Source organism: Malaya genurostris, chromosome 3 (assembly GCF_030247185.1).
Source record: "Malaya genurostris strain Urasoe2022 chromosome 3, Malgen_1.1, whole genome shotgun sequence".
Taxonomy (NCBI): domain Eukaryota; kingdom Metazoa; phylum Arthropoda; class Insecta; order Diptera; family Culicidae; genus Malaya; species Malaya genurostris.
The window spans coordinates 53926751-53950129 of NC_080572.1; the positions used below are offsets into that span (position 1 = coordinate 53926751).

At 36.3% G+C, this 23379-nt stretch overlaps 1 protein-coding gene across 1 annotated transcript; it reads left to right on the forward strand.

The window, feature by feature from the left end:
- The first annotated feature begins 2236 nt into the window (after positions 1-2236).
- On the forward strand, positions 2237-22651 carry LOC131437412 (ceramide phosphoethanolamine synthase-like). The gene is made up of 2 exons (XM_058606724.1): positions 2237-2280; positions 21309-22651. The coding sequence occupies exon 2, from the start codon at positions 21389-21391 to the stop codon at positions 22508-22510; it is 1122 nt and encodes a 373-aa protein (XP_058462707.1). The 5' UTR covers positions 2237-2280; positions 21309-21388; the 3' UTR covers positions 22511-22651.
- Positions 22652-23379: the final 728 nt, after the last annotated feature.

A 23379-nucleotide genomic window follows, 5' to 3' on the forward strand; every position in this document is an offset into this window, starting at 1 on the left:
GCTTACCCAACTAATTGCGTTCTGTCTGACGAGTAGACCTTTCATTTGCAACTAGTTTGATCAAAATCGGTCCAGCCATCTCTGAGATCTCGATTTTTTTTGAAAACAACACACATACATTTGCTTAGTTTGTCGAGCTGAATCGATTAGTATATGACACTTGAGTTTCCGGACCTCGAATTTTTTTTTCCAAAATTTTAGCGAATTTATTCTATTTTAAAAATTTATAAAAAAAGGTAAAAACACACTAAAAGTTCTTGTTATTTCCGATGAGCAATGCCGATTGAAGTGTCCCAAATACCGGTTGCGTTTATGTAAATTAAGAAAAATATAGTCCCCTCCATATCAGTTTTAGTGGTCATCTCATCTACTTAAACCATAAGTTAGACTGAGATCTGCCTTCTCTGTTCAATCCACTCGTTCTCTGGTTAGATGAAAATCTATGTATTTTCTCGTCTTCATAACACTATTATCGAACTATTTTTCTGTTGTATTGATTCTTAGAGTCGAAGTGAAGACATTGTATTTGATTATATTTCGCTTGAATTCATTGATTGAGGAGAGCATTGTAAACTTTGTAAGCAATCACACCGCGTTGGACAGCTGATATGCTCGATGCCGCTATGCGCCACATGGTGGCGTTTCGGGAGCTGCGCAGTTAGCGTATATTGAAACAGGTGAGCAGTATCAACTCATTGTCAGCCAAATTGAGGTTAACAGTGACGATAATGTACGATTCAAATGGTCCGTCGCCGTCCTGGAACGTCAGCTTCCATCAAAATTAGTTTAATACTTTCTCTACCGGAACGTTCACACGCTCCGTCCGTCAAGACGTCACGTGACGGTGACGTTACGTGTGAATGGTTCCATAAGAATGCAAGTAAATTTCGGTTAATTTTTCAAAAGGGCGTATAAGCAAGTAATAGTGATATCAAAGAAAATCTTTTTAATCACATCACAATAATCGAAAGAGAGAGTGATTAAAGAGAATCTGTCACTTGCTTATATGCCCTTTTTAAAAATTACCCGAGAAATCATGTTGTTGGTGACGGTGACGGAGGTTGACTGTGACGGAAGGAGACGGATCGTCTGAATCGTACATAAAAGTCTTATGTACGATTCAGACGATCCGGCTTCTTCCGTCACCGTCACCGGAACGCCAGCCTCCGTCAAAATTAGTCAAATGAGTTTTCCCTTTGCGCATTCACACGATCCAGCAGAGATCCGGAACGTCAACGTCCGTCAACGGCAAGCTCCGTCAACATTTCTCCGAAAGAATATTTGATGGACTGTGATTATCGCACACATGCACGATTCATATGATTACGGTATTGAGCTGACGTTTGTTATGTATGTATTCGGTGTCAAGATCCCACTCTTAAACGAAATATACCACATATAAGCAATTAAACTTATCAGTAGATTTGCAAAGTACGTTACGTTGTTGAGTGGAACTGATTGTTTTGTTTTTTTCCTCTTTCTAGTTAATTTTGGAAGTAATTTATTTGATTAAAAGGTAGGAAAACAACAGATCGATTGACTTCAAAAGCTCCCAGATTTTGTATTAGTGGAATAAAATTGTGCGAAACTAAGTTCTTCAAATTCTGCGTGTAAGAAAATGACATGACGGACACGGATAGGAAACCGGATCGTGTGAATCAGAATGACGGTGACGGACGTTGACGTTCCGGTGACGGTGACGGAAGAAGCCGGACCGTCTGAATCGTACTTTAATCGGGGATGTCAGGTTCACAGATTAATCTGTGTTTCACAGATTTTCAACTTTCTGCACAGATTTTAAAAATGGCACAGATTTCTGAAAATGATCACAGATTTCCACAGATTCTGAAATTAATCACAGATTTTTGAAATTGATAACAGCTTAGCACCAAAAAGTACAGCGCGACATCTTTTTTTCTTACCAAATTGAATCCGATCTGCTATTATGGTACGGGAAACGAAACGTGCTCAGATTTTCACAGACAGGTTTTTGGATTGGTCACAGATTTTTGAAAAAATGACCTGGCATCCCTGGTCTTAATAAGACAGTCGATATGAATCTGTTGCCAAACAAGCCAAGGGACACGTTTCGCGATCCAACCTAACTCAATAGGGGCAGTGAAAGCGTGGTTACTCTACACAATTCATTTAAGAGTTGATTTTATGGGCGCCGACAAAACAGCTGAAAGAGTAATATAAAACCAGTTGGTGTGGCAGCAAAATATTTCAATCGCCGGTAGACACTAGTGCAAATCACACTCTGGGAAGATCACATTGAGGGTGAGTGGAGAAAAATCAAACAGTAGTGTTCGGGAAATTCGTATCAGATCCTTTCTTCAGAAACGATCAAAGGTTATAACGAAACTTGGTAACGCTTGATAATTTGATAAAAAGATGTTTTTAATTGGGACCGTGTTTTCTAGACTATCGATTGTTCAGCGATTCCGGTACGTTGCTTTAATAGGGAAATGAATATTTTAATTCAACAAAATAATTTTTTATTTGAATAGAAACCGATATTTTTTCAAGTACGATAAAAATACAATAAAACAAAAAGCAAATCGTTTCAAATATTTACAGTTTTTGGTTACTTAGGATGTGATGAAAATGGTTTGAATTTCGAGTGGAATAATAATGTTTCAATTGAATATCATTTGAAAATAAAATTTTAAATTCTGTGTTTGTGAAACGTATTTATTATGTGTTTGTTGTGAAGTAAACGAGTGTTAAATACGCTTATAGAGTTGTGAAAATGAACAATTATTTTTTTGTTGAAAAATTTATTTATTTAAGTTGAAGAGATGAACCACATCGAGGCTACTGTTACTGAGCGTATTGTAGCAATTTGTTATTTCGAAAAAGATCTGGTGTTATCTCGACAAATAATTTAGGCAATTCTAAGACATTCGGAATCAAAAAATTTTTCGTAGTTCCAGAGTCGAATTAAAATAAAAAATTCACGAGATAACACTAGATTTCGACGTTTCATGCAATTCTAAGACATTTGGCATCAACAAATTTCAATTTCTGAAATTTATTGAACCCATTTCTTTTTATGGTGATTTTTCAAGATCGAAAATTTCCAAACTTCAACCGCCGGGTGGCTCCCTTCATCCATTTCCGATTTTTCAAAGGGACAATTTTTAAGGTGCTTAAACTTTTTGAAATTGAATTGCTAGGCGGAGATGGCAGTTCAATTTGATCTGCTTCAAGCACTAGTGAGCCGAAGGCGTAACTTGAAGAAATAGAAATAGAATGTGGTCTTTTTGCACAAACCAAAAAAAAAACATAAAAATCGCTGTAAATTGCTCTTTTGAACATTTAGGTAGCAGTAACCTTTGTTGTTCCTCATATTCTTGTTCTGAATCACGGCGGAATATATTCCGATAAATTATTTCAGTATTTGGAATTTCTCTAAAACTACCGTCAGTTTGTTTTTGTTGGTGAAGAGGTGCTGGGTCCGCATAATTTATCTCTAAGCGAAAGACTTTTTGTACCAGCGCTTGTACGGACAAGTCGATTCGATTTGGATTCATAATGTTACCTATGATCGAAATCATCCTACTCTCGATGATCGAAGTCGTTGAGCACCTCGAGTGCGCAAAGTCAGCGTAGCTAGATCATCATTGTCTCTCATGAAAGGCAAACGGCGCATAAAAATCCACAGAAGTCCCATTTGCTGATAAGAACAGTATCCTTTTACACGGCATTAATGAACCGCACAAAATGCAAGTCGATTCAATACTAATTTTGATTTTGCGTGATCTTATGTATACGAAATTGTCGTCTTTGTTAGACATTTTAGCTTAGATACGATTAGTACAAAAAATATGTTGTCGCTATAAAAATTAAGTCTTATAATTCCGATGCGTCCGCCATTTTATCCGCTTTAGCTTCCTGCTAGCGTTCGGAAAAAGGAGAGGAGACAAGAAAAATTAAATCGGTTTCAACTAGGTTCCAAAACATACAGACCCAAAGGGAATTGAGGGAGCCACGTGGTCGATTCTAAATCTTTACGCGAGCCACTATCCTCAGGTGTTAATCTTATTTCAGCAGTTTTCCCAGACAAAATCGTAAGAAATTAACTTTTTGATAAACTGTACAACAAATTATTAGCAATTCCATCATGCTTTGGGGTCTTCTGGATGTTGGCGCTCACTGCGGCTCTGGAATTGGAGTATTTTAGAAATAAAGATTATTTTCCGGCATAGATTTTGTTATGTGATGCTTTTCGTATGGTGTCCCTACACTCTTCAAGCATGATCATTAACAAAGGACTCGGTACAGTCGAGTAGGACAATCTAATGTACCATTTTTCATATTCTGTGCTTGTGAAATCGCAACAGTATTCATATTTTGGTTTACTTGAAGACTGGATGACTCTGCTCGGGTTTGAAACCTGTACTATGGATTCACTTTTCGTTTACTTTTCATAACCTGCGTCAACAGTTATAAATATATTCATTTTATTAAAAAATACTGCTTGTCTCAATAATGTAGAGCACAAAAAGTCAAAGTCAATCAGTCACACAGGTGTTACATATACAAGACAGACGAAAAAAAATTGGCCGTTTGCAAAAATGGATTCCAAGTGGTCTAACACAAGTTGCTTCGTGTAAACTATATACCCTTTGTATTTTTTTTCGTTAAATAATTTCGGTTACAACACGATTTTGGTGAAAGGAGTTTATTTAAAGATTTATGTGATTTAATCGTTGCTCTACTGTATTTATACTAGCTCCAAAGAAGGATGTAGAAATGTCGGACAAAATCAACTTGTGTGGTACGTGAGTGCTTCATTCATCCATAATTATTTCAACAAGGCGCCCACAAATGAAGATGCCTTTAGCGTTTCTCATAATCACATAATATTGAATTGATTTATTTTGGACTCGTAGAACTCGTAATTATACATTCAGTGAACGATAGTGCGTCCAACTAACTGCAAACGAGACTCTGCGTACCGTATCAACATAATGAGAGCGAATCTATGATGAAAGCCTCAGTTTTAGCAAATTTGTCAATAAATTCGGGTTTAAAATTAGTTAGAATGCAAAGTTGAGTTACGCAATAGAATTTACTACAAGGTTTGTAAAGGGTGTTTTTTTAGGAGCATGTTGATTTGAAATTTAAATAAAACACATGCCGAATTATGAAATGGCCATTTATTTTTATTTGGTAGATAGATGGAGGTTCAATTTTCGATCACATTTTCAAGTAATTGAGGGCGTATTTCAGCAATGCCCCGTTGAATATTGGTTTCCAAATCATCAATCGTTGCTGGTTTAGCCATATTAACCTACACACCAAATAATTTTGACGGATATCGGTAAAATTCTACTAACTTTCCAACAGCTGAACGCTTTTGTTGAACGGATTAAAAGTTTCATTTTCTGAATGATCAGTAGAGTTGCACCCAGCTTCGATCTGTCATAATTCTACGTACTTCTTCATCATTAATTACTGACGATCGGATAAATTTTCAAAACATTCCTCAAAATTGTTAAAGTCTTGACCTCTGAAGCATTAAAAGCATTTTTTTGTAAATTTGATTGAAGATCTGTGAAAGGAAGGAGTTATTTTTATAACATATTTTCATCCAAATAATTAGTTAATTTACGTGTGATGAATGAATTAAATTACATTTGCTCTTCAAAAATAATTTATACAAATAAAATGATCACATATCACTTGGATGTCATCGTTAGCATTTCAGTAGAATATGGAATCCTCAATCATATTTTTAGAGTGCTGAAATGAAAAGTTGTAGAAGACTTTTTGAATAACCGCCAGTTAGTGAAAACTTACTGCCGGGAATCCATCCGAAAATGAAATTATTTGACAGATGTGTATTTTTACTGAATGTATAGTGATGATTACTGAAATTTTTCATTATTTTTCATTAATTTACTGAATATTGGTAAAACTTTGAGTTCCATAAAAGAAATGGTATTTCAGAATTTACAGACCGTATCAGTAAATTTATCGGAACTTTTACATAGGATTTGTCGATATTTAGTAGTTCTTTGACAGATGACCGTAAGTTGGGTAAATTTTACGTATCTTTCAGTAAAAATAATATATTACAGATCGTTACCGCAAAAATTTTTAACGAACACCAAAGGAGAAATTTGGTGTGTATGACTTCACGTATCCCCACAAAAAATAATCGAGTGACGTCAAATCAAATGAATGCGAAGGGTGGTTTACCGGTCCCTTTCTTGAAACAATGTTCTTTCGGTAAATGGATTGTTTCGGCCGCAGTGTGACAAGTGGCACCATCCTGTTGAAACCACATTTCTTCTACATCCATATCTTGAAGATTTGGCAATGAAAATTCTGTATCGATTTCCATTCCTTCCTTCCTCATTTTAAGTTCATATATTGGGATGCCTCGGTGATTCTTGAATGGTGTGTGGATTATCTTTGCTCCAAAGACGACAATTTTTTTTTATTTCCATCTATAAACAGTTTTAATTGAGCACTGATTTTGATAATAAATTTCCATGATTTTCAAGCGTTGTTCTGGAGTTAACCTATTCATGATCATCTAGGGGTTTTTGGTTTGCACAAAAAGTACATATTTCGTTTCGATTTTTTCTCTGTTTCGCCTTCGGCTCATCAGTGCTTAAAGCGGTTGAAATTAAACCGCCATCTCCGTCTATTAGTTCAATTTAAACCGAAGTTTTATATAAGATCATAAGACCATTCAATTGAATCTAAGTTTGTATAAATTGGTCACACCATCTCTGAGAAAGGTTAGTACACATATTTTCATTTTTTCGCACATTTTACCCTATAACTCCGGAACCGGAAGTCAGATCGAATCAAAACTCATGAATTTTGTATGGGAATATAAGAACTTTCAACTTTGAAAATCGATTCAGCCACCTCCGAGAAAAGTTGGTGCATTTATTTTCACATATTTTGCACATTTTACCTCATAATTCCGGAACCGGAAGTCGTAACCAGATAGTATTCAGGAATTTTGTATGGGACCACAAGACTTTTCATTTGAATCTAAGTTTTTGAAAATCGGTCCAGCAATCTTTGAGAAAAGTTAGTGCAAAAAACCGTTAAATACACAGCCAGTCAAACAGTGGCAAATTATATAAAATATGTTGCAGGAGAAATTAGTTAAATTTTAGTTAAATTTTCAATAAAATTATTGAAAATATGTCTTATCAAATCGTTATAAAAAATGGTTTTTGAAAATCTTAAGTAAGTTGTTAAATGCAGCTGATGTACTTTGTTCTATAGGGGATGACGATGGATTCGTTGTACTGGGTTTGCTTGGGGTTGGTGTGAAGGAAGCACCGTTGTCCTTTGGTGTGGTTGTCTCCTTGTCCAGTTTATCACATGGCTTACCGTAGTGAACAGCTTTTTGGCAATATTGACATGTGGCCATCTGATTGTCATAGGTAACAAGTGATTTGCACGGAATTCTCGTATCTTGACCGAAAGTCACATAAGAATGCTTCTTCAAGCGAATGCGTAACAAACGTACGCCATTTAGAATACTAAAACCTATTCATTTATGCCGTTATAGCAATTGTTTACACGTGTGAAAAAACGTTTTTTTTTTCATTCAATAATATAATATATTTTTGGGCATACTGCTAAAGCTCTAAGATGCCAAGGGTATTTTCTAATCTTAATTAACGACTAACTTAAAACTACAATAGTATCATTAGATTATATCGTCTCGGATTTTCGAAAATCCAGCTATCAGCTGGCGATCGCCAGTGGTCGGTGAATTGAATATTGCATGGCTATGTTAAATATCTATGGCCGCTTCCTTCGGTTCGTGTGTACCAGCCCCCGGGCTACGAAGGCCCAGCGGGTGGCCCGCATGCTGCTCATCGACTGGAGCGGTCTTCCGTGGGCGGTGATGGTGATGTTACGGAAAAGAATGAAAAAAAAGTAAATATTGTGGAAAGCGAGGTTAAAAGGGGGTATGGAAACAAAATGTCTGAAAACTACAGAGATGTAATTAGTTGCCATCGAGATTGTGAAGAGACGGGGAAAGGGGGAACGAAAAAGTTAGTGATTGAGTTAGATCTTGTTAGTTCCAATGAAGATGGTGGACAGGGACGGGGATCGAGAGAATCGAGCGGATGTTATTGTCGAACCTGTAGGTGGAGATTATTCTTTCTGAGCGAGGAATAACACATTACACTTGGATATCAATGTGTTTGAGGAAATGGTATATGAGAAGCATATATGAACTATCCCGACTCGCCAACACATCCCGAACCGGAACCTCAGGCGGTCTACCTCGGGCCCTAAGAGATTCCAGTTGCTTCGACCAGGCGTCGCGATACTCTACGCACGACCACACGACATGCTCGATGTTCTGATAACCGTCGCACAGTGGGGAATAAACGATCAAAAACGCTCAATAGTTTTATAAAAACCCAAGCAAATGTTTTGAAAATAAAGTATTTCTTATGCAAATTTATCCGAAGAATCGATTGATGGTAGATAGAAGATCCGCAAAATTCACTATCATGCCAATTTTGCTCCAATCCCTCTTTTTTCTGACTTTACTTCGAAAACTAACTGTGAAACTCTGGAAAAAATTTAATTCGACCAATCGGAAGGTATTCCTGACATGTTCATAATTAAGATAAATTGATTGTTTTTAATAAGATTGATCGCAAATAACTGTATTCTGTTTTACCCCCAGTCATCTTCTTCCATGAATTTACAAAAAAAAAGTTCTACTGATAGGTGTGTTTCTCACAAATATAACTTTATGTTGAATTCAGATTTAATTCCCGAAGCAGATCCAATATGACCTACCATTATTGGTTCATATTACGTAGAAAACTTCAGTGATTCATGTACACATAAGGGGAATGACAGTACTAGTTCGTTTAACCCTCTTTACCCCAATGTATGTCATAAGTTGTATCTATGGGTGAACCTTCTTTCGTATTCCGAAAACAGGCTGATTGCGGTTGATAAAAATCGATTGATATTACGAAGAAAGACCTAGAAATGAGAGTACAAATGGATTCAATGACCGCACGAATTCTGTTATACCGTTTTACCCTATTTTTCCAAATCCAAATACATTTTATATGGTTTATAACTGTCATTGAAGGTTTTATAAGAGTTTTGAGGTAAAATTTTCCTGAATCCTGAAAGGAGTCTTGTCGAATCGATTATTGATAAAACAGATTGGATTGTTGAAAATACACATTGGCTTAAGCACCTTTTTGAACATTTTCGCAGTAACCTAATGAATGTACGTTGGTTTCAAAAATTATTTAAAAAACATAAAAGTGAAAAAAATATGTTTTATGTTCCTTTTTTTCGCACAGATAATTATTTTTCTATTTTCTCATTACCACTCATCAGTATAGTCAGTGTCTTCTGCTGACAGCGATTCGTCTACGAAAGATTGATACGACTTACGAAATAAATTGAGGTAAAACGGTATAACACGATTCGTGCGATCATTTAATTCATTTGTAAGCTTATTTTTAGGCCTCGATTGATAGCGATTTTCATCAACAGCAATCAGCCTGCTTTCGGTATGCCAAAGAAAGTTTAACCAGAAATACGACTTATGAAATAAATTGGGGTAAAACAGTATAACAAGATTCTTGCGGTCATTGAATCCATTTGTAATCTTATATTTGCGCCTATCTTCGCAAAATCAATCGATTTTCATCAACCGCAATTAGCCTGCTTTCGGTATACGGAAGAAAGTTTAACCTGATATACGACTTTTGATATAAATTGGGGTAAAACGGGTTAAACGGGCTAGTACTGTCATTCCCATTGTGTTTGATTGGATCACAGTTGTATTGTACGTAATATGAATCAATATTGAAAGATCGTATTTAATCTGCTTTTGTATTGTAGATCATATTTCAACTGAATATTATATCTAGAAAATAAATGGGGTAAAACGGTACAACGAGTTTGCTGCTGTCATTAAAACTATATACAATCGATTTGTTTGACTTTTTTACATCATAAAAACTCTATTCGCTTTTCTGCAAGTTCTTCGGTTTTGTGTTATATAGTTAAGGTTAAATACAAAACAGTATAAAAAGGGAACTTGGGGTAAAATGAACATGATAACGTTTCGTGTCTCAAGTCTCAAGTCGTTGGCATTACATTCCTTTCGTGGAATTTGGCCTTTCTGTTTCAACAGACTTCGCAGCCAATTCTTAGCGTACAGAATCATTGCATGGCTAGTACTATGGATCCAACTGACACTAAGAATCCTTCCAGGTCGGGGCTTTCGTGTGGTCCATCTAAATACATGGAATCGATTTTACTGATCATTTCACACAAAAAAGTGCTTTGTGGTCAGCTATATCATGCCTCCAAAATAATTGTTAAGGTTTTTGTCCATTTTTTCCCATTGTGCGTCGCCACAGGTGCAGAGAGCGCTCTTCGCAAGCCCAACACGCCGGAGATGTGCATTGAAAGTGTAGTGATTTGACATGAGCTGCGACATAACACGAATGAAATCGCGACTCACGTTCATCCCCCTAAACCAAGGTTTCGTCGATACCCTAGTGATAATGGAATGAAGCCATCGTCCCAGTTCGCCATTGCTCCATTAAGTTTGCCAACTTTCGAGAGTTTTCTGACGAGAGATACTGAAAAATTCATTGAAGCAGATTGGTCTTTCATTTGTGTCACCTTCTAATGCGCCCACCTTAGCCAATTGAAAAAACATTGGTTGACATACATACCATTCGCCTACCTTTTTGATCATTTCCATTGCTTCTAAACATTAGATATTGGCTTGCTGAGTAATTTCGTTTTGAACCATGCGAACCACTACCGACATGTTCGCTCAGCTAGAGCATTCTCACTATACATTTTCACAAACATACGATGACTTTCGGCAGCTGTTTTCTTTGTATTGAAATAATGAAAAAAAAAAACTCCTCACAAAAAAGCACTTAATACGTCACAAAAAATGACAGTTTCATAGTAAAAAGTATTGTTGTATATGCTTGAGCTTAATGTCACATACTGATTCTGAAACTGTAAGACAGTAGCTTTCCAGCGCATATTTGGAAATATAAATCATTGGAATAAAAATCAAGTTACGCCATCTGCTAGAAAACGGAACAAACTTATTTATACCTTTATTAACTACACAACACACAATTATTTGCTTCGCATCGACCCATTTCAACATCAGTTGTATCCCTTTTAAGCAATCCTGAATAAATGATAGGTCAGAGTGTTACAATTAAAATGATTCAATAATCAGTCGAGGCAAAACCTTACATTGAGAAGCTGCCTAACGATATTTTCAGTTTTTTCATATTTTCCAACCTTGCATAACAGAAAGATCTTACGAAAAAATAGTGTTAGTGATAAAACTTTTGTTTGAAAATGTCTTGAATGCTTAAAACAAGGAAAGAGGGCATTTTGGCCAGCAGGTGCGCTTTATAATACTTTTGATAATTAATAAATGATAAATGAAAAATCAACTATATCACTAATCAAGAAATCATCATCCCTATTACTATTACTGATAACGTCGACGTAATTCATGTAGTTGGAACGATTCATCGAAACGGTTCATGATTGGTAGTTCCGTTTCTAGAGCATCGATTTTTCTATGGTGAAACGCCGGTAAATGAATATTGAGTGTTGTGAGGTAAATGAATGAATTTTCCCATGACTGGTACCAGTCATGCCTCATGAGTATAGGCACTTTAAACCAATAATTCACAAATCCTTCGAACCGAAACCGAGAAATTTTCGATCGTTATCTTTGGTGTCATATTGGTATGCAGCATTTCGTGCACCATTTACGAGTCTGTTGCCGCCTAATAGAAATGAAATTTCATTATTCAATAACTTTGGCTGTAAGCCTGTAACACACAATTTATTCAACACGTCTGTGACTTATTCAGCTTTTTAATATATCCAGGCGCACAGAAAAGCATGTGAAATTATCAGATAAACCAACTTCTACAAGACAGGTACGAGAGTGTTTCATTAGCCCAAAGTTACATTAACAACAAGTTGCCTAGCTAGGAGTACACAGGAAAAAATATGAATTTTACAGGTGACAGAATTCTACAGACGATACAATTCACAACTACACACCAAAAAAAAATTGAATTTTACAAGTGACCTAATCCCTCATACGATGTAATTCATAAAGACCTAATTTGTCAAATGACGGAAAATCTCATTTGTAATGACTTAGTGTTAGATGAGCTTGAATTTTACTGGTTTCGAATGTAACTTGCGTTCTGCTAGCAGGTGCGACTGTATGAATTTAAATGCACCTTTTACCAGCCAAGCAGATGCATGCTTCTGTGGCTCGGTCGATTAACAGACGTACTTGCGATCCAATGATTCTCGGTTCAAGTCGCGGTGGGTTGCTAAAAAATTCTTTTTTTTATTTCAATGAATTTCATGTCATGGAGTTTTAAACACAATATTAAATGTTCTTCCATGTAAATTTGCGTGAATTGCGACGCTCCATTTATGTGCATCTAATAAGATGTAAAAATTTTTAAGTGTGTACTTAATTTTTCAAATGACGCAATGTTCCACTTGCACAGAATTTTACATGCTCCGAGTGTAATGTGCATCTTATAAGATGTAAAATTTATAGAAATTAAAAAGATTTTTTCGAACTGTGTATGCATTAAAATTTAAACCACGTTCTTTATTCAAAAGTGCTATTGCAATTTAGTTTACTATTGTAATTTTACTAAAATCACGATTCTTTACTACCTAATTGGATTCTAAGTTCTGCATCCTATCTTTTAAAATTTGTATCATCTCGTTCTAAAGATGCAGCAGATAAATCAATTTTCGTCATATTAGATTTCAAACGAGAGGTGTTGCAATCAAGGGTGCGAAAATTTGACATTTTTTTAAACTGTCGCCAAACATAAGATAGTCACTGCCAACGATACGCGCAGCTGCTACGTTCAACAGTAGCCAACACGCAATGACACGAGAGCTTGGCGCAATCATGAGAGCCACGACACACGACAGCAACATTGAGAGCAGTTAATTTTGTCGCACTCTCTCACAGCAGTCAAAGCCACAGCGTTCGCTTTGTGGTTGTGTACATACATACTGGAGAGGTAGCTGCTTTGTTCATTTTCGGTCACGGGTTTCGAGAATGTCACGAGTTCAAAATGTCATGACATTTTCATAACGGAACTGTCATATTCGCTGTGACCGATCTATGATGACAATATGAATGCGAACGGCAGTGTTTTCATTACCGGTTCAATTTCAGTTTTGAAAAAATTCATCACAAAGCTAGTTGTGTCAAAACTATTACAACTATTTACTTAAATTTCATACACGAAGTATCAGGAGCGCAGCTTTTGCCTTTCTTGTATGACGCAAAGGCAAGAAATCTCACAGCTGAGACAATAAATTTTGCGCTCCTATTACTTCTAGAATTCGGGTTCATGGTAAACGGGGTTTAATTTTTTGATCGAAAAAGTGCCTTGAAGTAAATCAATCAACTGGAAATAAAACAAAATCGCCCGAATTGCCAAAACGAACCCACCATCCACCTGGAAGTCAAAGCATTTACTTTGCTTTTCTCACTGAACCGATTCCTTCCAACGGGAGTGCAGAGAAACAGAACACGTAAGGATACAGCAAAAAACCGTCTGCATTGGGGAGCATGACTTACTTGTCCCCCTACACCTCATGAGAATCGACATAATACGAATTTCAAAGTTTAGTCTTGTTGGCGACTGTCTCTCGAAAGTTGGTGAAATTGGAAGGAGCTACTGTGTATTGTGGCTAGCCATTCTCAGATTGAAAAGAGTAGAACAGCTATCGATGAGAGCAAACGGCGATATTCACGAGAGAAAATGTCATGAGACCTATGACATTTTTTGTCTGCTATAGTCACGGCAAAGTACAATCGGCGACTGCTGTCATTTGTGCGGTTTGATTGCCTCCTGTTTCGTGTCATTTTCCAGTACCATTCGCAACCCTGGTTGCAATATTGGTTTATATATTAATTGTACATCCAATGTTTTTTAGGTGGTTTCTTGTTCTGCACACACAATTAGAAAAAATCTTGTAAGCTTATGTATTCGATTGATACAGAACAAAAAAAATTTTTTCACTAAAGCTACCTTTTTAACGAATGCAAATATCTGGGCATTTCGTTTGGCTCCTTTCAACCAGTTTAGCACAGCTACCACAGTCAATCTTCTTGTCACAGAATGCTACTTTTCATTGAACTTCGGCATTGGAATTGCACCGATTTTTACAAAATTAGATTCAAATGGAAAGTATTAGGATGTCATAAAAAATTCCTAGAATTCATAAGTGACCATGTTGAAAACAATTCTTATTTTCCTCTTGCTTGTAGACCTTGTTGGTAGATAGTCAACTAATCTCTAGTTTTCGGTTCCGGAAGTATCGAATATATTTATCGAAAAATCTTAAAAAGAACCTGAGATGGCTAAGCCAATTTTCAAATGTTTAATTTCATAACGACTTAATTTTATCTAACTCCGACTTCCGGTTCCAGTATTATAAGGTGATTTGTGCCTAAAATATCAAACCGTCGTTTAAAGTGACGATGCAATGAACGTCATAACTCTTTGAAACTGTGCCAAAAACAATTGCAATTCGTTAGTCTTGTTAGTTGATAACCAATTGATCCGACTCTGGCTATACTAGTCACTGGTTTCCGGAAGAACTGAAAATAATGATCTCTGGGATGGGTGGGCCGATTTTCACAAACTTAGATTCAGATGGGAAGTTTTATATTTTATCCGATTTTGCCTTCCGGTAGTGTAGAGTGGAGTGTGTAAAAATGTCGTACCGTCGTCTAAAGTAACGATTCATAGAACGTCAACTGTTCAAGACTGTTATCCTATACCGTGTTTAAGACAGTCGACAAAATAAATCTCTTACGGTCAGCATGATAGAACGAAAAACGGAAACAATGCGTGCGTGAGCAATAATACGTTAACGAAATTAGTGCACCAACGAATCTAAAGGGTATGCCGCCAACACGAAAAAATACCACCGTTGTTGACTTCAAACGGGCTCGATTTAGTCCTTCGATAAAAGAAACTGAGACCTTGCTCAAGAAACAAGTTCACGTCGAATAAAAACAGGTGCATTTACTGTAGCTAAATAAGATGAAGAGATTATTTCCATCGATAGAAAGTGGAAGATTTTTTCCCACTAATTTCAGTTACGTCCGTTGGAAGGTTATACCATCTAATGTAACTTTCGATAAGGATACAAGAACTCCATGTAAATCATTTGGAACATACGACCATCACCTGGCTAATGTCGAAATTATCAGAAAGCTGCTCACTAAGGAAAGCCCTGTGAAAAACTGGAAAAGAAACCATCTACACTCATGGGTAGCTGTGCTTTTTCTACAACGGTCCAAACAACCCCAGCACTTCTGAACAACACAGTCATCAACAACAATGATACACTCTTATCAACGAATTCATCAGCTATTAGACAGGGAAATCCCGCCACGATAATTACGCTAGCAACTGTGACATCGAATTCAATTCGCTGGATAGCAATAAGAGTGCCTCTTCTTCAAGGAAAGAGAACGAAATCCAGCAATTACAAAACATTTTTTTTAAATTGTACAATCGCCCATGTAAACTTAACACAAATGTACCGAAATATAAATTTTCCTTAAAAACGGGTGGGTAATCTCAGGGATATAACTGGATGACGTGAATACGAATAAAACTGACATGCTCTTCAACACATCGGAAATTTTTCTTTAGTTTGATCAAATATTTGTTATGAGAAAGATAAACAAAAATAATAGAAATAGTAGATAAGTAGATAGAAATAATGGAATATAACAAAATAAATAAAAGAAATTACCAACAGTTTGAGATAATTACATTTTTCATGATACTGTAACGCTACCGGTAACGACAGACGGATAACATGTAAAATATCAAATGAAACCAATTTTTTTCAAATTATAACGCAAAACATCCGTATTTTTGTATTTTCAAGGATACATTTTGGGAAGTGTCACAACATATTTGGTTGTATCTGAAACAATATTTTGAATATGAACCGAACTAATTTGTACTTCCAATCAGTGTGGTAAAATTTCATTTTCAACCGAATAATATAAGATGAAAATGAAATTCATGGCCGCCGACCGTCAGCATATCCCTACACGCTTAGAAAAAGTTACTCAAAGTTTGAGTACTAGTTACTCATTTTCAAATGATACATGGAAACGTCAAAAATTGAGTAGTTATCATCAATGATATTGAGTAACTCCTACTCTAAATTTGAGTTTAACGCGAAATCTCGTTTTATAGTTACTATTCGCATTCGCGATAAGTCTAAAAGTTGTAATAACCATTTGTAGCAACAGGTTGTATTTTTTGTTAGTAAGACGCGTATTTCGAAGGTGAGTCGATCAACACAAACGGTGTTGTGTCTGCAAAAACCGGAATGATCAGCTTCGTGTTGTGCTTTAGAATGGAAACGAATATGCTCAAATGTCATTTATGAGGAATAAGTGTATGATTGGTGCCTGAGCATAACTGACATGTATGTTAATTTGCGATTAACACACTACTCCAAGCAACCACCACTTGATATAGTATTGAGTTCAATTACTTAATATTTTAATACAATACACTCAGAAAAGGAGCATTTTTTTTGCAAATTTGGTATATGTGAAATAAAATTTCACACAAAATTTGAGTGATAGTTACTCTATTTTTGTACATGTACAAATAAAGTATTACTCAGTAAATGAGTAGATTTTACCCAAATATCGTTTCCAGTGGAAAAACTCAAATTTGAGTAACTTCGGAGTTACTCTAAATTAGAGTTGTTCCACTTTTTCTGTAGATGAGTGAGATCTTACTCATTTTTGAGTAACTATTTTTAAGCGTGTACTAATTTATTTGACTTTTGCAGCCATTTTCAAGTGAAGCTCTCAGTATTCATTGTCAGTTGAAGTCATTTCAAGTTTTGCTTGCTCAGTTTCAAGTGCCAAGTAGTCTACCTGCTTCATTGCCTTCGAACTTGGTAGTAAGCGAGTTCGAACGAATAGAATTATAAATGGAGTAAAGTAATAAAAATGAAAACTGAAGGAGGGAACAATTAATTTATGTGTATTCTGTGATTGAAATTTCAGTTATCTGGTTTGTCTTTCATTTGTTTTCTTGAACCAATTAGAATGTTTACATGAACCACATTTGAAGGCCGCTCTCACACTATTGAACGAGATATTTTGTTACTTCAAGAGATCAACTAACGGTGGTTAAACTGAGCCTCGATTGAAAAGAAACGAGTGATGAACTGAATTCTGCCCTTTCGGGCCGTCAGCAAAAATTGTGTGTGTCATAGAGTGAAACCAAAACCCAAATAACGCAAATTTTTTTTTTGCGAACCTACTTCGTAAAAAGAGGTTTTGGCATACATCGAAAACGATTTTCGGTTCAATTATATTCCATGGAAACTACTACTATATGTATACTTTATGTTTCGTCTTCGACTCGTCAGTACATAACAGTTTATGTTGAACTGTTATGTAACCTAGCAGCTCAACTTAAACCGGTACTACTATATGGGTATTTTTGGAACGGGTTCAAAGAGTAGATTCCGAAAAAAGATGTTTGTATTGGAAATTTGGTATTTTGGAAATCCAAGATGGCGACTTCCAGTTGATTGATATTCCTTGAAAACTCCTACAATACGGATATTTTCGGAACGGATTTGAAAAACGATGTTTAAGGTGGTTTTGTAATTCAAGATGGCGGCTTCCGGTTTCTTGATATTCCTTGATAACTCTTTTAATATGGGCATTTTCGGAACGAGATCGACGAGTAGATTTTTGTTTTCATAAATAAGTTCATTTTATAAGAAAATATACATTAGTTTTTCTTCGCCGTAGCATCCACAATACACAGTACTTTAAACCTAATACATTTCAAATATCAGTAAGTATGTCGGTATTCAATCGTTAAACTAAAAACCCTTTTTTTATCCAGCCATTTGCTATTATAAATTACATTAAAAATAATTTATTTTGTGCATGATCTTATAATTAGTTTAGGTTTGTTTGTATCAGTTCATCACATTTATTCAATATAAGATAGCTGTCTAATGGTTGAATTCATAGAAGAGGAAGGAGTCTAACATAAAATAAACATTAAATTGGAACTCCAACTGCCTTTAGGAAATAATAAAGAAGTTTCATGTATGTAAGGTCACGACAAGCAAGAATGTCGCGAACTGGGACATTGGATAGCCTACCTTGAGTAAGCAAGGATTTCATGAGTAGATTTTGGAAAACGATATTTGAGGTGGTTCTGAAATTTAAGATGGCGACTTTCGGTTTCTTCATATTCCTTGAAAACCCTCACAATATGGGTATTTTCGGAAAGAATTGATGAAAAGGTACAGGAAAACAATATTTGGGGTCGTTCCAAAACCCAAGATGGCGACTTCCGTATGATCTATATTCTTTAAAATCCCTTATAGTGTGGATATTTTCGGAGAGAATTTGATGTGTAGGTGGCATACTTAATGATCAAAAACGAACCGGAATTTTCATTTTAAAATTCCCGATCAAAAACGAACCGGAATTTTCATTTTAAACTTTTATTCTCTCATCGTTGGCAACACTTTTATACACATTCTGTCAAATTTTGATGCATATCGTACGATTAGTTTCTGTTTGGCGTCTATACAAAGAAGTTGAAAAATTTTCGTGTGGCGATTTTTATAATGGATGCAAATGTAGAACAACGGCTCGCCTTCGAAGCGCCATTCGGTTTCGACGTCATATTCATAGATCCATACCTCATCACCAGTTATGATGCATTCGATGAATGTGGGGTCACTATCTGCGTTGGAAATCATCTCTTTGGCCCTTCAACACGACGCTGTTTTTGAATGAAATTCAGCTTTTTTGGCACCAGCCAAGAAGCGACGCGTTTCAAACCCAAAACATAAGTTAAAATGTGTTCGGCTGATCCATAAGAGATGCCCAACAACACAACAATCTCTCTAATCGGTACAGAACGATTTTGCAACACGATTTGCTTCGCCGATTCAATGTTTTCTTCAGTAACAGATGTTGTTGGGCGGCCAGGGATCTCATCATGATCCAGGCTTGTACGACCACCTTTGAAGCGTTTATACCACTCGTATGCCTGTGTTTTTCCTAGACACGATTCACCAAAGGCCTTTTCTAACATTTTCAACGTTTCGGAACACTTAAATCCATTTGCAACACAAAATTTGACGCACGCACGTTGGAAATTTTTAATCCATTATAAAAATCGCCACACGAAAATTTTTCAACTTCTTTGTATAGACGCCAAACAAAAACTAATCGTACGATATGCGTCAAAATTTGACAGAATGTGTATAAAAGTGTTACCAACGTTGAGAGAATAAAAGTTTACCGATTGGACAAGCGCGGGAATTTTAAAATGAAAATTCCGGTTCTTTTTTGATCATTCACTCTGACAGGTTTGCTTTGACCAAATGCAACCAGCTCGCACGCGCGCCTAGACGCATCGCGTGACGCTTTCACTCTGACAGCAACCTTATAATTGAGATACTTCTAGAACGGATATGCAAAAAAACAATGTTTGAGGTGGTTCCGAAATCGAAGCTGTCGACTTCCGGTTCATCGTTGAAAACCCTTATAATAGGGGTATTTTTGGAAAGTATTTAATAAACAGATGCCGCAAAACGATGTTTGGGGTCATCTCGAATTTCAATATAACAACCTTCGGTTTATCCATATGCCTTGAAAAGCCTTAAAATAAATAAATTTCTGGAACAGATTAAATATCAATAAACGATGTTTGACCTCGTTTCAGAATTCAATGTGGTGACTTCCGGTATAGTGTTTTCAAGGAATACGATAAAAACTTTCAAGAAATACTAAAAAAACCTAAAGTCGTTATCTTGAATTTCAGAAACACCTCAAACATCGTTTTCCAACATCTACTTTTCAATCTCGTTCCGAAAGTACTCATATTGTAAGGATTTTTAAGGAATATCAAGAAACTGGAAGTTGTCATCTTGGATTTGAGAACCACTTCCAATAACGTTTTCTGACATCTACTCATCAATCCCGTTCCGAAAACACCCATACTGTTAGAGGTTTTAAGGGGGGGGGGGGATGTTTTGCATGATAAGAAGCATCATTCGAACAACATTTTGTAATTTTTTCGTGGAAAAATATTGAGAAATAAGTCGGTGAAGAGGTAATTATGAAGACGCTTCTTAAAAATTATGATTTGCGGTGTCCACTGTATCTCAGCGCAGACTAATCAGAAGTGAACAAATGAACGCAGCATAGTTAGAGTAGAAGTTTTTCTAAACCCCAACGTTTCTGTTTGATTTTTTTTAATTTTTTAAATTTTTGGTGGTTGTTGAAAGTGAAAACTACGATTCCATTTTGTAGCTGTAAAACCTCCCCGAAGTAACAAACAACAAAAAGGAAATTATATATTTTATATGTAGAAAGTGTGTGCAAAATTTGAAAAAATTGGTGCAGTAGTTTTTGAATGACGATTGACACGGACTTTCGAAACCTGCTTTCGAGAAAAACGCGTTTAAAGTTTGTTGTCTATAAAATTAATGGAAACAATTTATTACTCCAGGGAGCCCATAGGACCAAACACTTTCAAAAATTCATATTTTTTCTTTTATGATTTATTATAATGAAACATTTCAAGAATGTTTTTTCAATGTTTGAAGTCAATCGAAATAAAAATCTTGGGTCTGTGCGCCGAGCCCTCGCTTCTTCGCAGAATGAGATAGCCATAGATGAAGGTCCATAACTTCCAGAGTTTCGTTCCAATAGACTTGAAAATTTCACAGAATATTCTTAAAATGTTTTACTTTAATATAAATAAGGAAAATAATAAATGATTTTTCAAAAGTGTTAGACCCTACCCGCCCCTTAAGCAACATCAATAAGCCGGAAGCCGCCTTCTTGGTTTTTGAAAAGAGCACAAACATCATTTACAGCACTTACTCTTCACATCCGTTCTGAATATAGCCATATGATGGGCGGTTTCCACAATCATTACACACAACTTTTTTTATGAAGTAAATCCCAAATAATGTCAACTTTTTTTACCAACTACTTTTAACGAACCCCCGTTTAGTTCGTAAATGGAAATCTCGATGTGGTTCATTTTTATATTGATTACATGAATAAGCAATCAGTCGACTAAATTATAGGGTTTTTATTATTTCAATCGGTCTAATTCATGTCCATACGACACACATCTTACTAATAAAGTTTCTTTTTTCTTACTGTTTCGTTTCAGATTGCTGCCGGATCCGGGTTGATCTACCGGATGTGAACAGTATGTTAAACAGAGATCCAGTATCTTTCGTATTATAAAACATGGCCGGTTACAGTTCTCAAATAAACAAACTGCTCCTGATTCTGATTTTCGGGCTATTTGTGTTTTTCATTTGGATGGATGTTAATTTGTACATTCGCATCCAAGACTTTCCGATCCGAAGCACAGAGATCCGTCTACTGAACGGTAGTGTCGCGTATATGTCAACCCAACCGCCAACAAAACCATCAGCCACTTTCTCATCCCCGTATCCAAGAGCTGCTGGTCGGTACGAGGATGTGGCCTGGGTGTCTTGTGATCTAAATCCACTATGCGAAGTAACGGTAAAGGCAATGATACTGGACCATCCTAATCACTACCTGTTCGCTCCTATGGTGACGATTGCGGACGATTTGAGTGGAATTTCCAAGGGAGATTTAATAACGCCTAACATGATTTCGTTTTTTCATGTTTTTGTGGCTATTGCTGCAGCACGAATGATCAATTCCAATTCACTGAGAAATCGAAGGATAGGAGTTGTGCTGTTTGAGTTTCGAACCTTTCTGGATGATTTGGATGGACATGTGGCTCGTGATAAAAAACATACCCATGGTGAACGGTCGGATATCGGATCGGTTGGGTTTTACATCGATGGAACCTGCGATGCACTCGGTGTGCTTGCTCTAATGGCTGGAATTTATTTCTTCTTCGAAAACTATCCTCCACGAGGAGTATACAAACAATTGCAGCCGATCATTCCGATAACAAAACCGAAATTCATGGAATCGAGTATTGCCTTTATCGGTGATCTAGCGAGAAAAGAGGTCGTCCAAAAAATACTCTGTTTCGGTGCAATTTGGGCGCTGAGTGCTATCGGATGGTGCCGCCATATTGACATCTATCAGGATTTACTTGATCGAGAAAACGTAGCACCGGCACAATTTCTACGACAAGTGTCAGTGTTCCGTTCGACGGGATTCTTCATCATCTGTTGGCTATGGCGGATTTTCAACTTGCATGCTCTTCTTCACTTTCTGCTGCTGAGTATATTTTGTGATAAACTGTGGGAATTTCTTCGTCTGATTCAGTACACCGGTTTTGTGGCGATAGCGATAGTTATCGGTGTTACCGAGATTCATCTTCATCGGATAAAAAATCTCATCTTTAATTCGTCGACTGATTAAATTAATATAGTAAATCTATCGTTTAATGGAAGTAATTTTGGTCGACTGAAGACTACCACGGGAGTTAGTTAAAATTTATAGGAACTATTGTTATTGTACCAATAGCCATCTCATTAGTAGTAGGAATTGTGATAACATTGGATAGAACATTTTCGCTTCGCCTCTAAGAACTTCGGAACCGGAAGTTGAATTCAAATAATAGTCAGGAATTTTGTACCGGACCACAAGACCTTTCATTTGAATATAAAATTGTGAAAATCGGTTCAGCCATCTCCGAGAAAAGTTAGTGCAAAAAACGTCACATACACACATACACACACATACATTTTGCATATTCGATGAACTGAGTCGAATGGTATATAACACTCGGACTTCCGGGCCTCGGTTCAAAAGTCGGTTTTCACAGTGATTGCATAACCTTTCTATATGAGAAAGGCAAAAATTCAACAATTATGCAATACTGCTGTTATAGCGACGTGAAAACTTGAATCGAGCTGAGATAAATTACCTACTCACCCTACTTGATTATCGGCTGAACATGATTTTTTGGCATTAAAAATGCCTTACTCTTCGCTATACGGTGTCAATTAAAAGTTTCAAAAATAGCCGCGTAACCTTTTTCTGTCATAATTTTGAACGTTAATAACTCAGTCATTTTTCGGACAAAAGGTGAAGGAGATAAACTGTTGGTGCGTGAATTAGAGCATCAGTTTAAATCATTGAACGTATCGTGTTTTCGACTCTACGTTTCTCGACTGGAGAACAGTTTTAAGGAGGACCCGAAGCAGTTCTGGTCTTATCTGCGAAGTAAAAAGTCTTCCCGAGGATTTCCAGAAAGCATCTACTATCGAAACCAATCTTCAACAACA